The 27501-nt window shown below is 41.7% G+C and overlaps 1 protein-coding gene across 9 annotated transcripts; it reads right to left on the bottom strand.

The window, feature by feature from the left end:
* Positions 1-26658, bottom strand: PCMTD2 (protein-L-isoaspartate (D-aspartate) O-methyltransferase domain containing 2). 9 transcript variants are annotated; one of them, XM_042464897.1, is made up of 8 exons: positions 26423-26439; positions 20314-20440; positions 18844-19025; positions 14584-14922; positions 12836-12938; positions 7419-7590; positions 5301-5424; positions 1-3534 (listed from the first exon to the last, which is right to left on the bottom strand). In XM_042464897.1, the coding sequence occupies exons 4-8, from the start codon at positions 14888-14890 to the stop codon at positions 3155-3157; spliced, it is 1086 nt and encodes a 361-aa protein (XP_042320831.1). In that variant the 5' UTR covers positions 14891-14922; positions 18844-19025; positions 20314-20440; positions 26423-26439; the 3' UTR covers positions 1-3154. The 9 variants fall into 9 exon arrangements, with proteins under 9 accessions (XP_042320831.1, XP_042320828.1, XP_042320833.1 ...); XM_042464894.1 differs by lacking the exons at positions 18844-19025; positions 26423-26439 and adding an exon at positions 26484-26607; XM_042464899.1 differs by lacking the exons at positions 18844-19025; positions 26423-26439 and adding an exon at positions 26484-26502 and having other exon boundaries at positions 20319-20440.
* Between the last annotated feature and the right edge of the window lie 843 nt (positions 26659-27501).

The following is a 27501-nucleotide window of genomic DNA, read 5'->3' as shown; positions in this document are numbered from 1 at the left end:
TTTACTGACATAGACCTTTATTTTGATAAAATTTGTAATTTTTTAAAAATCACTTGCTCCCAACTTTTCCCCATGCCTCAGAAAGTATGTTCTTGATCTTCATTTCTACATCTATTTACACCTTTAGCTATCACACAAAAGCTTAACCTATGTAGGAAATTGTCTTTCTGCTTGTGTACAACTTCACAAGCAATGAAATAACAACATGAAGCTTAAATGCAAATCTGTGAAATTTGTAACAGTAGACAACTGGCTGGGAGGGAGGAATAGGAGGAGTAAAATAGTAACATAGTTTACCAAAATTAATATCAGCAGCTACAAATTAGATTTACTAAGAACATCAACTGATTGAATTAAACAGTGTGTAAATGCTGGTGTGTAAAATGCCACACTGATTTAGCCTCCCCTGTTATGCTGCTATAACCTACATTATTTCATTTGCACTCTCACACACATTTGCTATCGTTGTGTAATTTGGTAATATGATAACCAGAGCGCTCACAATTGCTTGCAAATGTATATTTCAACCAAAACAAGGAGAAAGTCCTGTGAGGTGCTACTTGTCTATGGTTATTTGGGAAATCAAGAGCAGTATGTAACTTAAAAAAAAGAGACAAATTGATGGAGAAAACCTATTCACAGAGTATCTTTTCATAATGGCTAGGGGAAGCCAAATCAACCAAGATTAACAGAGAAGTACCCCCTGCCCTTAGAGCAGATTTTGCCAAAACTGCAAATGGGCTTGTTTTCAGATTACTTGAAGATTTAACTAAACTGTAGAAGGATACTTGATAGCTTTTTTGACAAACCATTTTTTGGAGGATGAGAACCTGACTAGCAGTTGGACAGAGGCATAACATCTTGGAGACTCATCATCAGTCACAGAAGACAATACAATGGACTACAGTGGGTCAATGCTCTGGCTCAATATGTCTCTATGTGTGTGGTTTATGCTTTTAAGTCATCTGTCGACTTATGACGGCCCCATGAATTTCACAGGGTTTCCTTAGAGGTGGCTTTGCCAGTTTCTTCCTCTGAAATACAGCCTACAGCACCTAGTATTAATTGATGGTCTCTCATCCAAGTACTAACCAGAGCTGACCCTGCTTAGTTTCCAAGATCAGACAGGCAGCATTATATAGATTTAGACTATCAAACTGTTTAAAGCATGGTTCAGCAGCAGAACTAGTAAAGATTTTAAAAGACAGCTGTGTTTGTCACTTTCAGCATTTACTTCACAGAGATAGTACATTTTGAACTCCCAGATACACAACAGGGCTTCAAATTCTACAAATGATTAGTTTTTCTTGCCTTAAAGTGGGAGAAGGAAACGCACAGGCAGGCCCTCCAGATGTTACTGGACTACAGTTCCCAGTAGTCCCTACCAATGGCCAATCTGGTTAAGGCTGCTGGGATTCGCAGTCCAACAATATCTGAACTGCTGCTGGATTCCCCACCTTAAAAGCCTCAGATGGCACAAGATGAAATGGGACACGATACATGCAACACCCAGGTTGCAGTTAGCCCCAGAAGGACCATAACAGCAAATTTTATCAAGCTTCTGGCAGATTGTAGTACATTACTGCTGTAGTTATTCACAGCTCGGGCTCACCTTTTGTACACTACAGAGCAGGATTTGAAAGACCCTTGAAACATTATCTACTCCTAAATAGGACAATACTAACCTGTCTCTGAAAGATAAGGAAGACCATGTCAAACAGACACACATTTCAAGGCTGAATCAAAACAGACAACCCCAAAGGAAAATGAAAATGGTCTGAAAATGATTTTAACCTTGTAGGGAATATTTGGTATTTCTTGCCAATATTTCAGCTGGGAGGAAAACTCCAGAATTTCCCCCAAAACCAGTATTCTTCCTGCTCCAAATTCTAAGGCTATAAATAAAACAAAACAAAAATCCCCTAGCCTCTTTAGGGAAAGGATTCAGTTTGATGTCATGTCGATTAGTCAAACATATCTTAGTGTACTAACAAACAAATATATATTTGTGTAAGGTGGTTTAAGGAAAGATTGATTTGGATGCAATTGCCTTTGTTTGAGCTATAAAGCACTAACCAAAAGGTTTCTTACCCTTTTGTTGTAGCAGATGTTCCTACTCACCAATGGAAAAGACAATGCACCTAGCTTTTTAAAGCTTATTAAGTGAATATAGTTTCTGGACACCCTAAAAAACAGAACCACTCTACAAGAGAACTAGGTGCTACTGCCTCTAATTATAACTGCCTACTGCCAACATTATGTCCTCTGTTCGACAATAAAGATATACTGTATTTGATGGATGTTAAAGAACAGACACCTACTTTTCCTTCCCTTATGCTGCTCTTCCTGGCCATTTCACATTTAGAGAATGTTACCAAAACTGGATGGGCCCAAGCAAGTTTTTAGGTGACCAACTCGAAAGCAAAAATAGAGTTTTGCAGTATAACACCCTGTGTTTAGATTTCTTTTTGTTGGAACCTCATACAGCATCTTTCTCCAACTCAGATCAAACAGATATCCTGATTAGTCTCTTTGGGATACCTCCCTGATTCTCTGGGATTAGAATCCTTCCTTGCAAAGAATGGACCAGCCTAAACTCATTCCATAAGAGACAAAAAAGAGCTTTAACTGGGCTTAGTGATCCTATACTCTTTTGTCGAGACACTGAACTTTTCTCTGGGATTTTTAAAAGCACATGGACTCACTGAAATAGATAAAATAATCTTACCGCTTTCCACATTTCAGGTGAAATTATTTATTCCTGAATACTTTCTGGAAGTGTCACTTGGCAAAAAAAAAGGGGGGGATCCACAGATACCTCAACAAAGGTTTTTTGGGTTTTTTCCCCTTTTAATCAATGAAACATTCATTTCAATAAGGAGTTGAAGGTTTTGCTGCCAGCCTGGCCCCACCCCAACCCCTCCCACCAGGAAGTTCTGCTGTAGGACAAAACTGGAGCACACAAACCAAGGGAAGGAATCTGAAAAATGCTATCACGTTTTTTTAGGTACACGGCAGCCACCTCCCCAGACGAGCTCACCACAACCACCACGTGTGGTCACATCAATAGGCAAGCAAGTGGCATACAGCTCTCAAGCCCTACTAGGTGTTTTATTGTCCTGCCTACCCTTCTTGCTTTATGCTGACAAATACCTTATTTCTCTCTATAATAAAGCAGGTAATATTTCAGAGGGTCAGGCAGGGGCAGGCTCAAGACCTTTTCCCTCAGCAGGTTTACAGGAGGCTCGGGCTTCAGTTCAGGGATGTTTTTTTCCACCTCTTCCCTGCTCTCCTCCTCCAATTCCTCACAATTGTTATCATCAGAGGGGTTTGAAATCCGGCTAGCAAAGACCTCTTTGTCCAAGAAGACAATGGTTTCCATGCGACGGCGCCGGACACGGCGCCTCTTAAACCGGGGTGGGTTCCTGAGGCTGTTCCCATTTCTGCCTGCCATTTCCTGATGGATCAGCTTTTTTATGGTGCTGCGGATGGTGATGCGGGCAAGGTCTTGAAGGCTGCGAACCATCACAGGGGCTGAAAAGGTAAAAGCAAAAAGTGGGACAAGTACATCCTTGGCTGACACAGAGAAAAACAGATACTTGTTCACATTGCAATCAGAAAAAAAGGGGGGGGGAGGCAGCTAGTCTAAGAGAGAATAACACCTTGCCAAGAAGTTTGTCAGGAAAAATGAGGTATACGCTTCACGCAAAGGCAAACAGGTGGTTAATCTCTGGGCCACCTTCCATTTCATTCTTAAGCAAGGCAGGTCACAGCAACATCTACTGTGTAATCAAGGCTATGTTATGTGACAGACACAACTGATGTGAGTCCCATGGCAGGCAACTAGCACTGTAGATAGGGTCACCATGTCCTGCCCCCCGGCAGGACAATCCCGCTTTTCAACCAGGGGGGGGTGCCCCATCCCAGTTCATTCCTGGACCTGGGATTGCCCTGGGTCCACTGCAACTGCTGGCACCGGCGGTGGCTGTGCTGGCTGTTGCGCCTTGTGCACGGCCGCTCCTGTGGCCTTTGCGCTGTGTTGTACGCAGCACGCGCAGCACAGTCACAGTCGCCGCCGCCGCCACCACCACCGTGGCCTTTGGCACAGACCAGCAGCTTCCTGCAGGCCTGTGCGCAGGGCTAAATAGGAGGAGTTTCTCCTCCTGGGGCTGGCTGGCCAATGGCTGCTGGCAGGGGGCGGGCTGTTGGAGCTCCAGTCTGCCCCCATTGGCGAGCCAGCCTCAAGAGGAGGAGCTCCTCCTCTGGTCCCCACGTGGGCTGGCCAAGGCCCAAGGAGGAGGAGGAAGGGAGGGAGAAGGAAGGAGGGAGGGAGGAGGAGGTAGCAGGAGGAGGAAGGAGGAAGAAGAAGAGTAGCAGGAGGAGGAAGGAGGAGGAGGAAGAAGAAGAGTAGCAGGAGGAGGAAGAAGAGTAGCAGCAGGAGGAGGAGGATTTCCATTCCATTTGTACAGGGCTGCTTTGTTTTAACAACGATAGTGGTGATAATGATGATGATATCAGTCAGTTTCTGAGGCATGCACTCACTGTTTCTGAAGGTGAGAGAGTATGACTTTCCAAAGTGCATTTCTATGTATTTTCGGTGCTTTTAATGCTAAAAGGTCTGCCTTCTTTTAACAATGATAGTGATGATGATGGTGATATTGATATCAGCAAGCCTCTGAGGTATGGCCAATTTAAGTTGCTCTTATTTTTATAAACTCATGCGCAGTGAAGAAAAACCAAAGTACCTTGACCAAGTACACACTTCTGAGAAGTATAGTTGGTGCAAGACACCTGAAACCGAGGGCAAATCCACTTCTTGTTAAACCACCTTGACATGTTCAATATGCATAGCCATGTGAACCCATGTTCAGTGTGAAACCCAAAGAGTTTGGTTATGCAATAAGCCTCTGAAATATGCATGAGGCAATGTTAAAATAAAGCCATGTTCAATGCCCAAATGTGCTGTTTGGAATTGGGGGGGGGGTTGGCCAGAAAGGGAAGTACATTTCTGTCATCTGTCTAGGAATAATGCCAAAATGTCCTCCATTTTGATCATGCCGAAGAAACATGCATCTATATTAACATTTTTAAAAATCATCAATTTTTTGTGTGTCCTCCATTTTAAAAATGTGTCCTACATCTGTCCCAGTTTGGAGGTCCTGACTTATGGCAACACTGACTGTAGATAACAGCAAAAAATTACTGGCTTTGAGGAATTTCTTATTACGCCTCCCATGGACCATCCCAAAGATTGTGGCAATGAAAAATAGAGCAGTTATCTGTAAAAGTGGCCAACTTACGCAAGTGAACAAGTTTTGACTTTCCTGAATCTGCATGGTTGGGCTGGATCAGAGGAGCAAAGGAAACAGCCAAGATCTTCTTAGTCTCCCAAGCTGAAGGGCCAGTTCGAGTTATCTTAGTCAGCTGTGTTTAAGGAACAAAAACAGAACGTGAAGCACTGCATGCCACGGAGGACAGCAGGAATAATAGTATCCACTGTTAGCTTTAAAAGGTCAACCTTTTCTTTTTTTACCACACAACTTTGGAAATAGTAACTTTAATCTTAGAATCATAGAAGCATAGCTCTACATAAATCTTGTAAACAAAGACCTATTGGTTGGTAGAGATTGTTATTGCTTTACAAAAAACTTGTCACAAAGCAGCAGAAAAAGGAGGGGACAAAGTCTGTAGGTCAGCTGTAGTAAATGGACAACTCCACAGTAAATGAACAGTGTAGACAAAACTTAAAAACAGCCATCAGGAAAGGGCTGCCCAATATAGAAATAACGTAGTAATTTTGCAGTCACCTTGAGCTGTTTGCGATACCTTCGATTAGTGTTAATAAAACAGAAAAAACCCCAGTACACACTAGGGGGGAAACCCTGGTCTATTGGAGTACAAGACTGTATACAAAGAACATAAAACCCCGAGAAAATAAGAGGAGAAAAATCAACTAGCAGGGTATAGCCTATGAATGCTTCTGTACTATTTAAATTTGTTTTTTTTTCAACACTATTCCTTTAAATAAGTAATTCTCATCTACTAAAATGATACTTAAATAATTAAGTACACATTAATATATATAAATAAGACTTTAAACAATTATAACCCCCAGCTAACATGGCTAAATTTTATGCAAGCAGTTAATGTTGAATAGTGCACTAGTGGAAGCTCTGTAAAATCTCAGACAAGCTGGTAATGAACAGGGTGGCTCCAGTCCCTCTCTCCTAGGCCAGTGGTTCCCACACTTACCACTATGATCCCCTTTACATCTGTACATGCAGACATTACACTCCCATGCTTGATTTAGCATATAAATAATAATAATAATAATAATAATAATTATTTTTATTTATATCTCCTGCTTCTCCCTTCGGATTAAATATTTTCTTTGTTTAGTGTGTGTATTCTTGTTTGCACATTCATATTTTAACATTTTATAAGGAAATAACAGCATTTGAATTTGAACAGTTTTATTTAAATAAATTCAATACTTAACACATGTGTAAATTTTACACACACTGTTTCACACACAATCATTCTCAGCTGTTTTTCCTTTGCCTCTGAGGGTGCCCAGCCAGAGCCAGGTGAGACCAAGAGGTGTTGCTAGTCTCCTCCTCCCCCAGGGACCATCATAGGTATTGCTTCTCCTTCAGCTGCTGTGCATCTAGGGCCCATTGGACTGAGCAGGTGTGTTGGCTGAAGCTCCAGCAGCATCTTGACCTGAGAACTAGGGCACTAATGGGACAGGTGAAGAAGTGGAAGCTCCACTAGAGGCCATAATCCAGCAAGCTTTCTCCTTCTCCTCCTTCTGGCAGAGATGGCTGCTCCAAATGCTTTCCTTGCCTTTCTCATCCCCTCCAGGACAGACAAATCTGGGAAGAGGAGGAGCTGGGGATCAGACTCTCCAAGCTGGGGGGAGGGGGGAACCAGAGCTTCCAGGTCTCATGCCCCTCTTGAGCAACTTTCACTCCTCTCGTCCCATTCCACAGTTTGAGAACCACTGTCCTAGGCCCTTTGCTTTGTTGTTAAATATTTTCAACTCAGTTACCAGAGCTGCTACAAACTTTTCCTCTTTTCAGGAAACAACAGTTTTCATGCCTAGAACAGTTGTTTTGCTTTCTCGATGGAAAAGCCAACTTTTTCAAGATGGTGCCACTTTAAAATATCTGTCTGTCTGTCTGTTTCTGGCACCATCTTCAGTTTGACTTTATTACCTTCCACTTCAGTGTATGTCACAGATTTTCTTCATTTACACACACATCTGCACCTTCGAACAGCACAGAATGTGCTCGTGGAAGCTCATGCCACAAAAGATCTAAGCCTTCATGTTTTTACAGCACTGTTTGAGTTTACAGAGTATTTCAAGACTTGAAGCAAAATTACAGGCAAAAGTACCCCAGTCCCACAAAGCTGACCTTTTCCTCCAGTGGCATGACGAGAATTCCACCAATTTTCAGCAAGTTCTTCATATAATCTTCATGCTCTCTCTGGACCCCAGCACCGCAGTACACACGGTCATATTGAGAGCAATCTGGGGAAATCTCCAAGCAATTGCCAGTGACGAAGGATGGCTCACAGAATTCAAACCTCAGAAGAAAAAAGGCTGCTTGTGCATGGTTTTGCATGGCTGCATAAATATTCAGCAGGTGGAGTATTTCCCAACACATAAAAGATCTTATCACAATACACTGTTATAGCACCTTTGAGACTGAAAGATGCTTTAGCATAAACTTTCATAGACTTGGTCTACTTTCTCAGATCGGTTAAGTAGACCAAATCTGCAAAAGCTTATGCTACTTCTTTTATACAGGTGCTACAAGATACTTTCTACATTGATATTCTAGACTAACATGGTTATGTCTCTGAATTCTATATTTCACTTTAACCAGGGGTCGGCAACCTGCGGCCCGGATTCGGCCCGCCAAGGCCTTCCTGCCGGCCCCTGCGCAGTCCTGCCACCGATTTCCCCGTTTTCGCCCCGCTCCGGCCGCCATTTTGTTTTTCAAAATGGCGGCCGAAGTCTCGCAGGCCCTCAGCATCCCCAGGGTCACGCAAGTCTTCGGCCGCCATTTTGAAAAACAAAATGGCGGCACCCATCTAGGAGGCCCGGTGCAGCCCCTGGAGCACTCCAACAGGGCTCCAGGGGCTGCAGCAGGCCTGCAGCAGGCTCCACCTTGCCCTCCGCCCTCCTCCTCCTCCTCCCTAAGAGCAGGGAAAGGAGGAGAGGCAGAAGGAAGGAGTACAGAGCGAGGGAGAAAGGGAGCCAGGGAGCCAGAGCAGCAGCTGGAGCCACAGCAAGGCGAGAGGTTGGTTCATTGGGGGAGGGGGTTAGCTGGGTGTTCTTTGTGCAAACTTCCCTCTCAGCACCCTGTGGCTTCTCTGGGTTGAAACTGTGTGCATGCTTGCTGCAGTTTATTTTCAATTGCATTTTAGTAATTTCCTTGCTTGTAACTTTATTAGTATTATTATTATTACTACTTGCCCTGGGTGTTCTTTCTGCAAAATGCTCTCTCAATGAGAAGGAGGAGGAGGAGGAGGAGGAGAAAGAGGGGGAGGAGGTGGAAAGGTGAGTCATTTCAGGTCTGCCTTGGGTTTTTTCCATTAATTTAAAAAAATACATAACACTTATTTTTGTTTTTTATTTCATTATTTTTATTATTGCTTTTTATTGTATTTCATTATTTTTATTATTGCTTTTTATTTCATTTCATTATTATTTATGAAGGTGAGACAGTGTGACTTTCCAAAGTGCTGTAACAAAGGTCTGCTGTAACAATGATAGTGGTGGTAGTGGTGATGATGATGATAATGATGCTTCGGTGGAAGCTCCACCCCAGTGTGTGGCTCCGCCCCAGAAGGTGGAAGCTCTACCCCCGGCATGTGGCTCCGCCCCTGGAGGGTGGAAGCTCCACCCCCCGGCTTCGGCCCCCCCAGTTGTCTGAGTGACAGCAACCTGGCCCCCAACTCAAAAAGGTTGCCTACCCCTGACTTTAACTGTCATGGCAACATCCTGGATCCTGGGATTTGGGGTTTAAGAAAAGGCGTTTAGAATTGACAGCCAGAGGACTTTTTAGCCTCAATAAACCACAAACCCCAGAATTCTATGTGATGTTGCCATGGCAATTAAAGTGGAATACAGTGCTATATCTAAATCAATATTTATATCTATAGATATATAGATACTGTGGGACTTAGTATCTCCTGGGGTTTGCTTTCAGGATCCCCTGTGAATACACCAATCCGTGAAAGCTCAAGTCCCATTAAATACAATGGCATAGTAAAATTGTGTCTCTTATATATTATGGGGAAATCATGGTTTGCTTATTATTATTATTATTATTATTATTATTATTATTATTATTAACCTTTATTTATAAAGCGCTGTAAATTTACACAGCTTATTGGAATTTATATATTTTTGGAATATTTTCAAGCCATGGATAAAAAATCCATGGATATGGAGGGCTGACTGTATATATATTGCCCCAGGGGAAGGCAATGGCAAACCTCCTCTGAATAAATCTTGCCAAGAAAACCCTATAACAGGTTCACCTTAGGTTTGCAGTAAGTCGGAAACGAATTGAAGGCACAGCATCAACAAAGAATAGTGCTATAACAGTGTAGTGTGATAAGATTCAAAGACTGGACAAAACAGAGTCACACAACCACACCCTTTATTTTGAGGCAAGTAAATTATATGGTTCATGGAATTTTAATTACATATCTCAAAATGCTGAACCTTTAATAAATTTTGCCTCCTGGGACACATATGCACTCAAAAACTATTAAAACCTCTCCCAGAGAAGCTTGACAAGTATTTTCCAAGGCAATTAGAGGGAAAAAGGATAAAATCTAGAATTGTCTGCTGACTGGCAGCAGTTCCCCCACCTCGCTAGGAGAAATCATGCCCTGGACAACACACTTCCTATCATGTATACTGGAGATACCATCCACTGAACCACCTGCATCCATTTCACAGCCACTGGATGACTGACTCTTTCCCTCCTTCTCACAGGGACCCATTTCACTGTTTTTCTTGGAAAAGCTGCCCCAACAGTAAAATATGTTTTGGTCTGCTGTGAGGATATCCCTCACCTCCTAAAATGGTCATTGAAATGCTAATGTTGATTTTTTTTTTATTTCTTGAGGGATAAGGAAGTTCAAGATTTACTGTATATATAAGTAAAATATGTGTAAGTCTAGAAATTTTAGTCAAAAAACTGACCCCCCAAAACCCTGAGTCGACTCATCCAGGGGTCAACGTAACTACTGTACTTTAACTCATAAAAAGGGAATCATACTCTAATGAAAGGCAAGAGTGTAATCTGTCCTGGAAGCACTGACCCCTCCTTTACTGTCTCATCCATCCAGCCTTTAGTCTGAGCACAAACAGTTATGCCTGTTGGCATTTTGTAAGGGGTTTTTTTTGGCATTGTTTTCCTTCCCTTCATCCTTTATACCCTTTATTCCATGCAACTAAGTTTTCCCTTGACTTATCTATGGGTCATATCAAAATCCATAGGTTTGGCCCCAAAATCTGCCCTCAACTTATACATGAGGTCAATTTATAATTGAGTATATACAGTGCATGCAGTAGAGAAGGAGATGATATGGCCCACCAGATGTGATTGAGTTCCAAGTCCTTGTGGTTCTACCCAACGTAGCCAGTTATCAAGAGAGTTTGGACTCCAACAGCATCTGAAGGACTGTAAGTTGCATATTCCTGTTATAAAGCCCCTCAGAGTACCATCACAGCAGCATTTTTGGAATCTGTCCATTTCTTATTTACCATAAACAAACAAATTAAAGCTTCTAGAGTAAAGTGAATGAGTTGCTTTGGTTTGGGGTAAGAGAGGAAGTGTCAGTGGCCAAGGGCCCTTTAACACTGCAGTTATAGTATTATGATTCCACCTGAATTGCTGTAGCAACATTCTACAGAATCCTAGGATTTGCCATTTAGAGAGGGGTCCAAGAACAAATCAAGCCTTCACCATTCTGAGAAACCCATGTTTACTTTTTTGTGATTCCCTTCTAAATGTTCAAACTGTCTGTTTAATGAGCTACTCTAAAAATTTTCCCTGGTACTCTCTAGCTGCTCTAGAATTTTTCCTGGTCAGACTAACTGGGAAATAATTATTGGGTTCCCCTTTTGGCAGATTTGCCCTTCTCCAGTCTGCTGGGACTTCTCCTGTTCTCCAGTTCTCAAAGAATATTGTTGAAGTTGACTTGACAGCAGTTAACAACAACAATTCAGAATCACAGAAGCTTAGAGGTGAAAGGTAGGTCACCTAGTCCAACCTCCCAAGCTCTCACAAAAGATGCCCATCCAACCTCTATTTAAGGACTTCCAAAGGTGAGTACCCCCCACCCACCCAATGAGGTAGTCCATTCCATTGCCAAACAGTTCTTATAGTCAAGATGTTCTTCCTGATGTTTAATCTTTTTTAAAAAATTATTTGAATCCATTTGTTTGTGTTCTGTTTTCTCAAGGAGCAGAAAACATGCTGGGTATAATTTCTACATGATATTCCTTCAGATATTTAAAGATGGCTACCATGTCACCTCTTAAGTTATCTCTTTCTCGAAGCTTGACATACCCAGCTCCCTAAGTCATTCCTCATAAGGCTTGGTTTACAGACTTTTGATCATCTTGGTCACCCTTCTGTAGACAAGAATTGTTAACAATTCTCATCAAAGTGCTAAACCGCCTCACCAAATTCTGAACCCAATAATTCCAAAGGATGTTGCCATTTCAGACAAAGTGGAATTATAGAGCTATAACTGTGTTGTATGTAACAGTGGCGTCACCAGGGTTGGTGTCACCTAGTGCGATAATTCATGGGTGTCACCACTCCCACCCATACCACCCCATACAAAATCCTTAGTAATGTTTTTGTACTAATATTACTCATAAATCACCATTCCCATATATCATAAATGTAACAGCAATAGTAGTGAAATAAACAACTAGGAATATTAGCATTATATCTTTAAATTACAATATCATACACACAGCCTTGTTGTATTTACATATACAGTGCACTCGTGTCATATGCGGAAGAAACAATGGCGTGTGCGGCCATGGTGCGTGTGCCATGTGTCATACATGAGCCTGATTACATCCAATGGGGCTCGAGCATACATGCTATTTGCCTTACATGGGGAGAGGGGGCAGAACAGATCCCCCGCATAAGACAAAGGCACACTGTACAAAGTTTCATGTGATTAAAGTGAACATTTGGAAAGATGTGATGTTTTTAGGGAAAATTTAAAAAGAATAATTAAAAATTATTTTTTAAAAAAAGTAAAATATATTTTTAAAATATTAAATTTTAGTTTTAAAAATAATTTTTTTTAAGTTTAATAATAATTGTTAAAATTTTAAATTTAAAATATTTTAAATTTGAATGTGTGTGTGTGTGTGTGTGTGTGTATATATATATATATATATATATATATATATATAAAACTAGGGCCTCTCCTTTCTCTTCCCACTAAGCCTCACCCCACTCTTCAATGTTTTAAAGGGACACTGGTGTACACCATAGCCTGTTTCTGCCAAAAGGCAGATGTTTGGGGAACAGTGGTCTCACTCCCTTAGGGTGTTTACCTGATGTGCCCACCCCACCCAGTGACACCCCTGGTACGAAAGTTAACAGTTTAACAGCAGAAGAAATTACTGTTATCTTCCAGTTTTCCAGCAGTAACATCACACAAGTGAAACAGTTGCCCTGAATTCATTTTATGTTACAACTGATGGTTACCATCCAAAGTGATACATCTGTCCTGGAAGTCAATTTCAGTGCAAATAAAACATGTCCTCTGATCTTACTTGTCAAAGCTGTCACTTGTTCTGATGAAGAAGTCCAGTTTCTGCTTTGCATATTCTATAACATCGGAGTGAAGCTCCACACCATGATTAACACCAAACGGACCTGAATATTTGAGAAATGCAAAGAAAAAAACATTTCAAAGGTAATAAGATGAAGAACAAGTTCAAAATGTTTATCTCAGCATCAGAAAGGATCTAAGAAGAGTCACCGCAGATTGCTGCTTCAGTGCCGCATTAAAATGGAGATACAAGTTGAATCTTTCTAGAGAGTTTTACTTACTATCACAGTCACATTAAATGTGAAATATAACAGGAAGAAGAAGAGGTCTATTCTAACAAAGTCTCTGAAGAATCCACTTTAAAAGTGACAAGCCGGGAAGGAATGTGAGAAAATTGCACCCAGAGGAAAATCACAAAGGAAGTGCAAGATAGTACACCTGACAGATGGTCAATAGGTGAATACAAGCAAATGCTTGCCTACAATGCTAACAGATGCTAGGGGTGGAGTGAAAATGGTACTCGTAGTCCTTATGATTAATGACACCAGTGATAGGCATGGATGGCAGCAAAAATGTTCTCAAATCTATAGAACCTGGGAACTGCTCCAGAACTATCATGTGAATCCAAAAGAGCTACGACTGTTGGCACTGTTTTAGATACATTCATTCCAGTTAGCAGTTGAATGCATGGCCACATTTCAATTATGCACAAACAAAAAACGAACAAGAGCCAGTGTACTATAGTGGTGACAGTGGACTCAAGTTGGGGTGACTTAAGTTGAAATTGATCATTCAAAAATGTACTAAGAAACCTTGGTCAGACTTGTGAAGTCGAAGGCTTTCATGGCCTGCATCCTTAGTTTTTTGTGGGATTTTTGGGCTATGTGGCCATGTTCTAGAAGAGTTTATCCCATAACTCTTCTAGAACATGGCCACATAGCCCAAAAAACCCACAAAAAACTTTGGTCAGACTCTTGATTTTCTTTCTTACTAGCCCTATTTTATAAGGATGCAATGAAGATAAAGGGAAAAGCATAACACACTCTTAGCACCTTTGAGAAAGTGTGGGCTAAACTTTAAATACATATGTAAAACCTAATGAAGTGATGGACTGTAGGTCAAGAAAGCTTTAAGAAGAAACTGTTGAAGAAAAGTCTGTTCTTGAAAACATAGCTGCTGGATGAAATACTGTTCATTTATAGTTTCACTTTTGATTTAGTTTGTTGTTAACAGCTCTAAAATGTGCTGCAAATTTTGTTTAAAGTTGTAAAGGAGGATAGAAATGCTTTAAGTAATAATAAACATTCATTCCCTCCACGTCCTCCCAACAAAACAGAACCAGAAGTCAGGCAACCATCGGGAGTACTTCCTGGTTTAAATTCTCAAGTGGGTCTCAGCCTCTGAAACTGCATACAAGTATTATTATAACACTTTTGGAAAACTGATGCTTTTCCAGAGCAGAGCTTGGAGTTGTTTCCCCAAGCTTTGCTGCAGACACATAACCAACTACAGCTCATTGAGAGTTGCATTTATTCCAAGCCATACAACCTCTCCTTATACAGGACATTCTTTGATTTGCAGAACGAGTACTAATCACAGGATAGATCATGGTTGTGGTGAAATGCATAATATGAATAACATGGCATATGTCTGGTGTATTGTCAGTATTGAGAAGAGTATGTTTTGGTGCAATAAAGAAAGAATTTTTGATTCACGTGGCCAATTTGGCCAATAAGAAAGCTCACTTACCTAAGATAAGCCCAACCATGGAACTCAGATAGCCTGTGCCACTTCCCAGGTTCAAGAAGGAAAGCCCCGGCTGCAGATCTAGAGCTTCCATTACCTCTGAGTAGATGCAGGGAGCAGAGAGGTGAATGTTTCCATGTTTCCAAGCCAAGTCTTTGTAAGCATTGTCCTTGAACTCTTCAAGGTAATAGTCTGCTCTATCGACAGCCCGGAAGGCCTGCTCTACCAGCTCTGTCCGGATGTACTGAGCCTCTTTTAGATTGTCAATCAACTCATCATTGTCCTCTCCTGCACTCACAGCACCTCCCATTGTTCACAGATGCAAAAATTAACTTTGGATAGCTGAAGGAGGAGGGAAGAGGGAATAAAATAAACATTACTGGTTGAAAGAAATAAGAAGACATTAGCTGCATGTATGGCACATTCTATACATAAAAAGAAATAGACTCAAAAGGATTTTTCTATATGTAGAGATTGCCAGTTACAGTCACAGGTCTCTTTTGTTGTTTAGAGATTTTCCCTTCACATGTATATTCATTAGTACAATGAAACAACCTTTGAAATAACATACCAATGATCATTCCTGACAAACATGTTCTACTGCATTGTCAGCTGTTCTCTTTAGATGCTTTTGGATATGGAAACATGGATTCTAGTTGACAGTTATATATTGCATTTTTCCAAACACAGAGAAGCATGTTCAATTTTGGCCAACATTCAAAGTAAAAAAGCACTATTTGCCTCCATCAATATTACATTGAACAACTCTGAAAATACCCCCTTAAACAAGCAGCGGAGAACCTCAGGCCAAATGGTCAAATCAGATTGAGTCTTCTGGACTGTAAGGCTTCTGATATGGTAACTAATAATTTGCCTTCAGCTTGGGGTTTTTTTTTTTTTTTTGGTCTAACTGACTTCTTGTTGGTTTTATTGGTTAAGAACAATAAAAAGGGCTTTTTTGGATATGTCCGCAACAAAAGGAAGAAGAAGGAAACGGTAGGGCCACTGCATGGAGAAGATGGCAAAATGCTAACAGAAGACAGAGAAAAGGCAGAATTACTCAACACCTTCTTTGCCTCAGTCTTCTCAGAAAAGGCAAAGGGTGCTCAACCTGAGGATAATGGAGCAGAGGACAGAATAGGGGAATTTCAGCACAGAATAAGTAAAGAGATAGTAGAGGAACACCTTATTAATCTAAATGAATTTAAGTCTCCGGGACCAGATGAACTCCATCCAAGGGTATTAAAAGAACTGGCAAATGGAATATCGGAGCCATTGGCAATAATCTTTGAAAACTCCTGCAAAACAGGAGAGATCCTTGCAGACTGGAGGAGGGCAAACGTTGTCCCCATCTTCAAAAAGGGGAAAAAAGAGGATCCCAACAATTATCGTCCAGTTAGTCTGACATCAGTACTAGGAAAGATTCTGGAGCAGATCATTAAACAGAGAGTCTGTGAACATCTAGAAGGCAATGCCATAATCACAAAAAGTCAACATGGGTTTCAGAGAAACAAGTCATGCCAGACAAACCTAATCTCTTTCTTTGATAAAATTACCAGCTTGGTAGATGAAGGGAATGCTGTGGATATAGTATATCTTGATTTCACTAAGGCCTTTGACAAGGTTCCCCATGACATTCTTGCAAACAAGCTTGTAAAATGTGGGCTAGACAAAGGAACTGTTACATGGATCTGTAATTGGTTGACCGGCCGAACCCAAAGGGTGCTCAACAATGGCTCCTTTTCATCCTGGAGAGAAGTGACCAGTGGGGTCCCATAGGGCTCTGTCCTGGGCCCAGTGCTATTCAACATCTTTATCAATGACCTGGATGACAGAATTGGGAGCATACTTATCAAATTTGCAGATGATACCAAATTAGGGGGAATAGCTAATACCCCAGAGGACAGGATCAAGATTCAAAATGACCTGAATAGACTAGAAAGCTGGGCCAAAGTTAACAAAATGAAATTCAACACGGAGAAATGTAAGGTATTGCACTTAGGGCAGAAAAAATAAAATGCACAGATATAGGATGGGTGACACCTGGCTGAATGAAACTACGTGTGAAAGGGATCTAGGAGTCCAAGTAGACCACAAGTTGAACATGAGTCAACAGTGTGATGCGGCAGCTAAAAAGGCCAATGCTATTTTAGGCTGCATCAATAGAAGTATAGTGTCTAGATCAAGAGAAGTAATAGTGCCACTGTATTCTGCTTTGGTCAGGCCCCACCTAGAATATTGTGTCCAGTTCTGGGCGCCACAATTCAGAAAAGACATTGAGAAACTGGAGCGTGTCCAAAGGAGGGCGACAAAACTGGTGAAGGGTCTGGAAACCATGCCCTATGAGGAACGACTTAGGGAGCTGGGGATGTTTAGCCTGGAGAAAAGAAGGTTAAGAGGTGATATGATCGCCCTGTTTAAATATTTGAAAGGATGTCATATTGAAGAGGGAGCAAGCTTGTTTTCTGCTGCTCCAGAGAACAGGACCCAGAACAATGGATGCAAGCTACAGGAAAAGAGATTCCATCTGAACATTAGGAAGAACTTCCTGGCAGTAAGGGCTGTTCAACAGTGGAGTGCACTCCCTCGGAGGGTGATAGAGTCTCCTTCCTTGGAGGTCTTTAAACAGAGGCTGGATGGCCATCTGTCGGGGATGCTTTGATTTGGATTTCCTGCATGGCAGGGGGTTGGACTGGATGGCTCTAGTGGTCTCTTCCAACTCTACGATTCTATGATTCTAAGTGCCACTGGGGATCAAGGAGGAGTCCTAAGAGATCTAGCTACTGAGCTTAGAAGTTAGGAATGGTGGGTGAACCTTGTGAACAAGAAGATCCAATCTGATTAGAAAGTGTATTTCTGTTAGCTGGGGAACCCTTGCTTCAAATTAGAGAGAAGAAAGAAAAAAATGCTTTTGTTCTGTATTCTCTTTTATATCATTCCAGTGGTGTTTGCTGGAGGGAAAACTGTGATTCAGGGCCCCCTACCAAGTGACATGGACTCCCACATAAGCCTTCCTTGGCATTTAAGGAGACATTCTTTAGAGATAATCAGGATCCACGAAGACTTGACATGTACGTAGGAAGATGCAAGACAGATAGTGGTAGTGAAAACAAGAGAAAATATGTGTAAGCCTTTCGCAGTTGTGAATGCATGCATGTTTTATATATAAATACAGTGTCTGATGGACCAAAATGGATAGGCATGTTTGTCTTGGTCAATCACCTGGCCAAATGGGAAATAGAAATTAGGCCTAAATGTTAAAGGTAGAAGAAAAAAAAACTTCCCCCCTAAACCCTAGGTGTGCTTAAAAGAGCTCCATGGATCTCAGTTTTAGAATCAACTGAAAATTTCAGCCTTTGATAAGGAAAGAAAAAACAATTAGAAAGTGATGATACATTGACTTTAAGCAAGGCATTGCTATGAAGTCTAACACATGATAACCACAGTAACCTCAGGAGACAGGGAGAGATCACTGCAGCTACTGCAACACAAATTAAACATAGAATCATAGATCATAGAATCGTAGAGTTGGAAGAGACCGCAAGGGCCATCCAGTCCAACACCATTCTGCCATGCAGGAAATCTAAATTAAAGCATCCCCAACAGATGGCCATCTAGCCTCTGTTTAAAGACCTCTAAGGAAGGAGACTCCACTACACTCCGAGGGAGTGTGTTCCACTGTCAAACAGCCCTGACTGTCAGGAAGTTCCTCGTAATGTTGAGGTGGAATCTCTTCCTGGAGCTTGCATCCATTGCTCTGGGTCCTAGTCTCTGGAGCAGCAAAAAACAAGCTTGCTCCCTCTTCAATATGACATCCTTTCAAATATTTAAACAGGGCTATCATATCACCTCTTAACCTTCTTTTCTCCAGGCTAAACATCCCCAGCTCCCTAAGTTGTTCCTCATAGGGCATGGTTTCCAGACCCTTCACCAGTTTTGTCGCCCTCCTTTGGACACGCTCCAGTTTCTCAATGTCCTTTCTGAATTGTGGTGCCCAGAACTGGACCCAGTATTCCAGGTGAGGCCTTACCAAAGCAGAATAGAGTGGCACTATTACTTCCCTTGATCTAGACACTATATTTCTATTGATGCAGCCTAAAATTGCATTGGCCTTGTTAGCTGCCGCATCGCACTGTTGACTAATGTTCAACTTGTACTCTACTTGGACTCCTAGATCCCTTTCACATGCAGTCTGCTTAAGCCAGGTGTCCCCCAACCTATATCTATGCATTTCATTTTTCCGCCCTAAGTGCAGTACCTTACATTTCTCCATGTTGAATTTCATTTTGTTAGCTTTGGCCCAGTTTTCTAGTCTGTTCAGTTCATTTTGAATCTTGATCCTGTCCTCTGGGGTATTAGCTACATGCAACATCCTTTAGACAATACCAGTTTTTTTTTTAAGGAGGTCAAGATTTCAGCAATGCAAACTGTTCTGTTAACATTCTCTGTAGGAAGAAAACAATGTGATTTTTTTAAAAAAATAGTAGTGGTTTGCTCTTCTGAGAAAAAGTGCATAACTGGCAGATTCTGTGTTTGTGCCTAGCTTAGAATGTTCTGCCTCAGCTCAGTTTTTGCACACATTCAGCACAAACAACATGCTACCTTCATACATAATACACACACACAAACAACAACTTAAGAACAAAACCAGACGTTACTGCAGAATTTGAACAAGGGATGTAACTTGCACACATTTGAACTGTTACGTTGATACAAAGTGCTGGCATTTAAGTATGATCAGAAATGCAGTTGTGGTTAGTACTAGAAAAACCAAACTTTTAATAAAAGTCTGCTTTGAAATACATCACACTGAAAGTTTATGCAAAACTGCTTTGTTTGCCCCTGCTTTCTTAATTTGCATAACTTGAACCCAGAAGACAGTAGAGAAACAGCAGGAATGCTAAGGTAACATAGACAGACTAGAGACATGTCAAGGACTGTATTGGCCTTTATCCAACAATCTCCTCTGGTAGCTGAAAGGTAAATTCCAACTCTGGAAAAAAAAATCTAGGATGTTTATAGGTTATATAGACATAAGAAGGAGGGCACAATATGCACAGCTTGTTGTCTTCTTCCTTCATTCAGGAAGGACAGCCAGCCAATTTGTGCTTTCAGACTCCGCCAAACATGCACATGGTCAAAAGAACAATCTGTTTCTGTATTCTGCTCCAGATCAACCTTCTGACTACTTTAGCTGTTGGTTCACTGGGCCTAACAGGACATTTCTACAGAGCCAAAAAGCCATAAAACAATGCCTCCTCTTACCAAAGTTGTATTTGAGTCTATCTAGTCCAGCATCCTGTCTCTCACAGTAGCCAGCCAGATGTGACTCTGTAACATCCAACTGAACACCTTATTCAGTTGGTACTTCATAACCGGTGATCCCAACAGACTTTTGCAGATATTGATAGCACACGCAGTGCCATACTTTCCTGTGCTATCAAGTAACTTTGTGAAGCCTACTTTTCCCCATGAAGTCTTAGGCTTCTTTTCATGCTAGAATTACAGCACTTTGAAATCACCTTCACTGTCATGGCTCCCTCCTATGGAACCATAGATTGTAGTTTAATGAGGTACTTAGAATTCATTACATTTCAAATCCCAGGATTCCACAGGAGGAAGGCATGACAATTAAGGTGATATCAGAGCTCCGTGGGTACAGTTGTGTAGTACAACTGTCTGTTTAGTTTTTAACTAAAATAAAGTTAAAGCACGTTTTGCTCACATTCATACCTTACTTTTTCTCTCTCCCCTACAGCCTCTCTATCGTCAGGTGATGCTTTCAAAAAAATTTTCTTAACTGAAGAATGAATATTCAACATGAAGTATCACCTTCCATAAAAAATATGAGCCTGGAGAGCTGAAGAAAAAAAAAAGAACACAAAAAATAAGAGCCTTGAATGTAATTTTAAGCATGAAAGCACCTCCACCAAACCTTCTTTTCTTGGTCTTTTACAGGCTTAATGCTTATTTCAAGCACGCAAACACAGGGCCTCAACCACTTCATTTTTTATTTGTTTCCCATTTTTCACCAACTGCCTTGAGTGTAAAGTCACAGAGATTCCCAATACAAGACAGCTGCCCTCTGACCTGGCTGCGGTCCAGTTACAGGGTTATTAGCATGCCTCTGCGCACTCCGTTGTGCCACTACAAGAGATAATTGGTTTGCAGCCAATTCAGGGCACACTTACTGAAAACAGTCTCCTGTCTTCATTGCCCTCTCACAGAAAAGCTGTGTAGCACAAGGGGAGGGGTCCAGGGTGGCAATGAATAGTCTTCCCACAGCACAGACCAGGACTCACTTTGAAGCCAAGACCTGCACAGACACCAGAGTTTCAAAATGAATTTACAACCACCCAAGGATCAGTCCCCTTACAATTAAAGTCTCTGGCACCTTTCCCATGCCTTATACAGTAGTAGAGATGTCAGTCTTTCCTCATTTCATTCTTGCACTTGAAAATGAAAAAGTTTTCTCCATGGTGGGTGAGATTGTGAGTGTTCTGTGCATTTTTGTACGGTTTCTCACATTGAAGGACTTTTTTGGGGTGAAAATACAACATTTGTGACCAAATTAAAGAGGGAAAATCCCTCACATGTTCTTTTTAGTTCCAGAAAGGGGCAAACAACTATTTCTCACAGCAGCTGACTAATTTTTGGCACATCTTTTTCATCAAGGACAAGAAAATGCGTGAATACTCTCTATGGTCTTTCTCTGGACTACAAACCAAGAGACTTACGGTACCAAAAAGAAGCAGAGTTACAGAACTTTGCATTAGTGTGTTGATAACCCCAGAATGCCACCTGAAAAAATGGAGATACTTTTTCCTGTGCATGAGTAGGACAAATGCTCCGCTTTCAAAGGAAATAGCAACACTGTAAAAAGATTATAATGTCTTCAGATGAGGTTTTTATTCTGGTTTCCTGCACAATGGAGTTTATCACACTAGCGAGATCCTGCGGGAAAACGGGAGTTAAACACAACATAACATGATGATAACCAGGAAATGCCCAAAGTTTATCACACAACATTGCAGTTAACATGAAATAACACAAAGTTAATTCACAGTTAAAGCAGAGGAAACCAGCAGCTTTTTTAAAAAGCTGTTTGTTTCCTCCGCTTTAACTGTGGATTAACTTTGCATTATTTCATTTTAGGAGCAATTACTGTGATAAACTTTCTGAATTTGCAAGTTCTGTTTAAATTCAAATTTAACTTAACTCTTGTTTAACTCCCGTTTTTCCATGGGATCTCGCTAGTGTGATAAACTCCAATGTGTTTTGATTCCTTTTGTCTTGAAGAACCCTAAGAAAAATTTCTGGAAGGGGAGGGGGAATAGCCTTATTAGGATGGGTCAAGCAAGGAATATACAATTGCTTTTAATTTCTATAGCAGCTTTCAATGTGACAGTTAACTGTGGGAATCTATTGTTGTTTATCAGGCTGAAGAGCGAATGGACCTTGGAACTGAAGCCAAAAAAAAACAGATAAAACCAGCACTGGTCAGAATGGTACTTAAAAAACAATTGTTACTTTACTACTGAACCATCCAAAAGCAAAGGTGTCACTATGGACAATTTTGGATTTTGGCATATTTCAGATTAAAAGAATCCAGATAAAGGATAACAGCAATACACAAAGAAGCAAAAAAGCAGGGAAGCTGCTATGATTAAGCTGGAGATGACAGCCACCATGGGATAGTGGTTTGAGTGTTGGACTACGACTGGAGACAAAGGTTTGATTCTCAGCTCGGCCATGAAACCCACTGGGTGACTTTGGACAAGTCACATGCTCTCAGCTTTAGAGGATGGCAATGGCAAACCTCCTCTGAAAAAATCTTGCCAAGAAAACCACATATGGTAGGATTGCCATAAACAACAACAAAAAAATGACTTGAACGTACAGAACAACAAATGAGAGAAGGAAAAACTAAGCCCTCTTATGGTAGATGGAGAAGGAAGAAGTAATGTTAAATATGAAGGCGGGGGGACCAAAATCCTATTCTATGGCATGGGGGAACTTGTTAAAACTTTGCAAAAGGTTTAACCTAGCAGGCTGAGTTGATGCTGGGTAATCCCTTTACTACAAAGGCAGAACACTTTATGTCTAAAAGGTGTGTACAATTCTGTCTGTACAGAACAGCAAACTATTGCTACAATAAATGGAGACAGTGCAGAAAGAGCCAAAGCAGAAAAGTACAACTACTAAAACAGTACTACTCAAAGTGATGCTTGACAGGTTGGTGCCAGTCCCTGAGACATCTTCTGCCAAGTCCTGGATATCTTACAAGGCAGAAAGAAATAACTGTAGCCAATGGGCACAAATACAGCACTTGGATCATGGAGGTGGTGGGAGTTGCCAGGCCTCTATATCTGATTGCTTAAGAAGCACTGTCCTAAAACTTTGGAGAGGGGAAGAAGAGAAATAAGTCCCAATATTAACACATGGTGGGTAAGCAATGGATCCCAAACAGTAGAACGTTATGGTTTGTGTGTGTCGTTTTTACTGTTAGGAAAACTATCCTATTACTGCAGACAGGAGAGAGACAGATCGGCTGACTATACCACCACAAAGTTGGGAGAGTAACAGCTAGGCTTTGCACCCACTGCCCAGCAGTGGGATTGACAGTAGAAAGAGCAGGTATTACATGACCCCATGGTCACGAGAGAGGGCTTAACAAGGGAAAGGGATTGACCGATGCTTGGCATCCACTGGAGACTGGAGAGGAGGGACAGAAAGAGATGAGATGCAGATTACAGGTAAACTTGATGGACCTCATTGCCCTGGGTGACAGAAGCTAACATGACAACCTTCCACCTCTTAATCTGGAGCATGTGGGTATGTGACTTCAAGTCACCTGTCAACTTATGGCAACCCCATGGATTTCATAGGGTTTCCTTAGGCAAGGAGTAATCAGTTTTGCCAGTTCCTTCCTCAGAAATACAACCTATAGTTCCTGGTAACTGTTGGCAGATTCTCATCCAAGCACTAACCACAACTGACACTGCTTAGCTTCCCAGATCAAACAGGGTATTTACACACATGAGTGAAGGAGCCTAATACACATTATAAAGAGGCAACCGATCTCATGCTCACAAGATTGGAGGAAAGGGAGTGGAAAAGAAATGAAGTGTTCATTTTGGAGACTGATGTTCAAGTAGAAGGAGAGAAATTACAGGATGATATTATTATTACTATTATTACTGTCCCTCCTTTCCCCCAGTTCAGGACTTGAAGCAGCTTATAACAAATTTAAAAACACATTGTTAAAAATTCACAAGATACAAAAGATAAAATGAGATTTAACAATCAAAACATTAAAACCAGATTAAAACACACATCAAAACACACCACACCCACTGATTTCATTATCAAAAAACAAACCGAAGACAGGGAAAACATTCAGGGGTAGCTGTGTTGGCCATTTAACAAATGCAAACAAAAATCTATTAGTGATACCTTACTGGCCAACCGAAATGCACAATACACTTGTTGCAAGCTGTCGAAGCTCCATGGGCTTCTTCATCAGGCAAGATGTTACAAACCAAACAGGAGGGGAAAACAAAACAAAACAATTGGAGATGTTAGTCAGATGCCTGCATGTTGTTTCAGTCCTTAGTAAAGAGGGTATACTGGAGAGGATATATTTTGGGCAGGCAGGCAGGCTCCTCCTCCTCCTTCTGGCCAGGCAGCAACAGGGAGATCTTCAAAGGCCAGGAAATTTAAAGTCCATTTGTATCTGAACAGGGACCCCTCTTTTCAATCCAATATGTCTCCATTCCAGTGAGGTCAGAGGTACTGTTGCCAACAAGCCTTGAAGATATTCCTTGGAATGTTTTAACAAAATCCAAAATCCCTGGAATTCCCCAATATTTACCAGAATATTCAATCAAAATCCCTGGAAAGAAATTAATTAAACTGCCCGCATTGCGAGGAATTCCCCAGAAATTGGCAACGCTGGTCACAGGCCTCTTTGTAGGCAGAAAACACAGAGGTTGGTAGCATGCACTTTTGCAAACTTGAGCCTACTTACTCAGATACATCTGAAGATACATCTGAGGAGGTAGGTTCAAGTCAACGAAAGCTCATGTTACCAAATTCTTTCTTTCAGTTAGTCTCAAAGGTGCTACAAGATCTCTCTACATACCGATACACAGATATGAACACACATATAGGTATGAACACAGACTAAACACCCTGAAGGCATCGGATCCTGTCTGATCTTGGAAGCTGAGCAGAACCAGCTCTGTGTAGTACCTAGATGAGGAACCACAAAGAATGCCAAGGGCTGCAGGAAGTCAAGGGCAAAACCATCTGTGAGTATTTCTTTCTTAAGAAAAGCCTTTGGAAGTCATGAGGTTAGTGTAAGTAAGCTGACAAACAGCTTGAGGGCAGAGTCACACATTCACAGACACACACAGAGATATGAACACACACACAGGAACCACTTCAACACAGAGATATGACCACACATACATACAAACACTGATATGAAAACACACAGAGTATCAGCAAACAAATATGAACACACACAAACACTACTTAAATACTGATATGAAAATACAATAGACAGATATGAACACACACTATACTTAGATATGAACACACACAAACAAACATTCACTGCTTAAACAGTGATATGAAAACACACACATTATATTTAGATATGAAGGGAGACACACACTGTACTTAAACATTGATATGAAAACACACACTATACTTTATGGAGATAAGATATGGACACACACTCAATACTTAAAACACTGATACGGAAACACACACATTATATGTAATCCAGTTTGAGACCGTTTTAACTTCCCTGGTTCAGTGACAGGGAATTCTGGGATTATTTCTGCAGTGTGTTTTGGACCTTAGATATAAACACACATGCATACACAAAATACTGACATGAAAACACACAACTATACTTAGCTAAACACACATGCGCGTGCACACACACTGTACTGAAGCGCTGATATGGAAACATACACCTGCTATATGTACAGATATGAACGTGTACACTACTTAAATACTGATACAGTATAAACACACACAAACACACACTATATTTAAAGAGACAGATACAAACACACACAGACACAATATTTAAACATTGATATGAATCCACATGCATACTATACTTAGGTATCAGCAGACAACACACAGACAAAGTATACTTAAGAGACAGAAAACACACACACACACCATACTTAAGCACACAAGTATGAATACACAGACACATATGAGAAGTCCTAATCTAATGCCTCTCACTTTGGGAAGAAATGTGGGGTGGGATTTTATTTGTGGTGGGTCTTTTTGTGGGGGGCTCTCGGGGTGAGGTTTTTTTTTTGTGGTGGACTTGTGGGGGGGATTTTGGTTGGGATTGTTTTGTGGTGGACATTTTGTAGGGTTGTATTATTTGTGGTGGGATTGTGGTGGGCTTTTCTGTGGTGGGTTCTCAGCGTGCAATTTTTTGCGGTGGGCTTTTGGGGATTTTTAGCGGTGGGTTTGTGTTGGACCAGTTTGTGGTGGGATTTTGGGGGATGGGGAGGCTTGTGGTGGGATTATTATTATTTTTTATTCTGGTGGGATTATGAGGTGGGACTGTTTGTAGTGGGATTGGGGGGTGGGACATTTTGGGGTCCATTGTGGGGTGGGATATATATATACACACACACACATATATATATATAGAGAGAGAGAGTCAGGGGTCTCTGAGGAGGAATGAAGGGAGGAAGGCCAGCAGCCCTTCTGAGGCTGAGGTGGGCTTTGAGAGCCCCCCTTTAGTTTTGGGGGCGGGGCGAGAGCGAGGGGGCGGGGCTTGCACCCTGGGCTTCTTCCTCACAATTGGAGGTGCAGCGGGGGGGGAGAGCCCCTCTAGGCGGAACAGCCGGGCGCAGCTCTACCTGTCCCCCGCCGGCTCTTCTCCTCTGCGCCTCCACTCCCCCCGCCGCGCCACGCGCCGAGCTCCCCGTCGTCAGCTGTAAACAGTCAGAAGAAGAAGGAACAGCCCCCACCTCTCCAAGTAGCAGCGCCACTGCGCAGGCGCAGAGGACGACGCGAGCCAGCCGCGACTAAGACGCCGAAAGAGAGAGGAGAGAAGGGGGAGCGTACCATTCGGGCCCTGAAGGGAGGGGGAGCACGAAGTGGATGGAGCGGCGGGGCGTACCATTGTCACCTCTTTTCAGGGGGGACGGAAGGAAGGGCCTCTGAGGTAGCAATGCGCACTGCAGAAATAGTCCACTTCGAAACCGCTTTAACTCTCTTTGTCTGGCTCAAGGCTATGGAATTCTGGGAGTTGGAGTTTGTTGTGGGTCCACAACAAACTCCAACTCCCAGAATTCCATAGCCTTTACCCAGACAAGTTAAAAGCGGTGCCAAACTGGGTTACTTCTCCAGTGTGGATGCAGCCTTAGAGAGGCTGCAGCAGCAGCTTACTTCTGCCTATAGTGTGCACCTACACTGTGGAGATAATGCACTTCCATACCACTTTTACCTCTGCAGCTGTGTCCTATGGAATCCTGGGATTTGTAGTTTTACAAAGTTTTAGCTTCTCTGCCAAATAGCGCCGGTGCTTCTCACCAAACTACAAATCCCAGGATTCTGTTGGAGGGAGTTGCGGCAGTTACAGTGACGTCAAAATTCGTACTGTACTTAAACAGATATGATCTCTCTCTCACACACACTTTGAACACTGATGTGAAGACATACACACTATACTTAGATAGGAACACAGCACTACAAGTCTCCTTAAACAGGCAGATCTGAACACACAGACACATGCACTACTTAAACACATATGAAAATACACTCACTATACTTAGATCCAAACACACAGACACATGCACTACTTAAGCACTAATATGAAAACACACACAAATAAGACTGATATGAACACACAGACACACACTATTTAACGACTGA

The sequence above is a fragment of the Sceloporus undulatus genome, chromosome 4 (genome assembly GCF_019175285.1).
Source record: "Sceloporus undulatus isolate JIND9_A2432 ecotype Alabama chromosome 4, SceUnd_v1.1, whole genome shotgun sequence".
In the NCBI taxonomy this organism is placed as follows: Eukaryota; Metazoa; Chordata; class Lepidosauria; order Squamata; family Phrynosomatidae; genus Sceloporus; species Sceloporus undulatus.
This window is presented reverse-complemented; position numbering and strand designations above follow the sequence as displayed.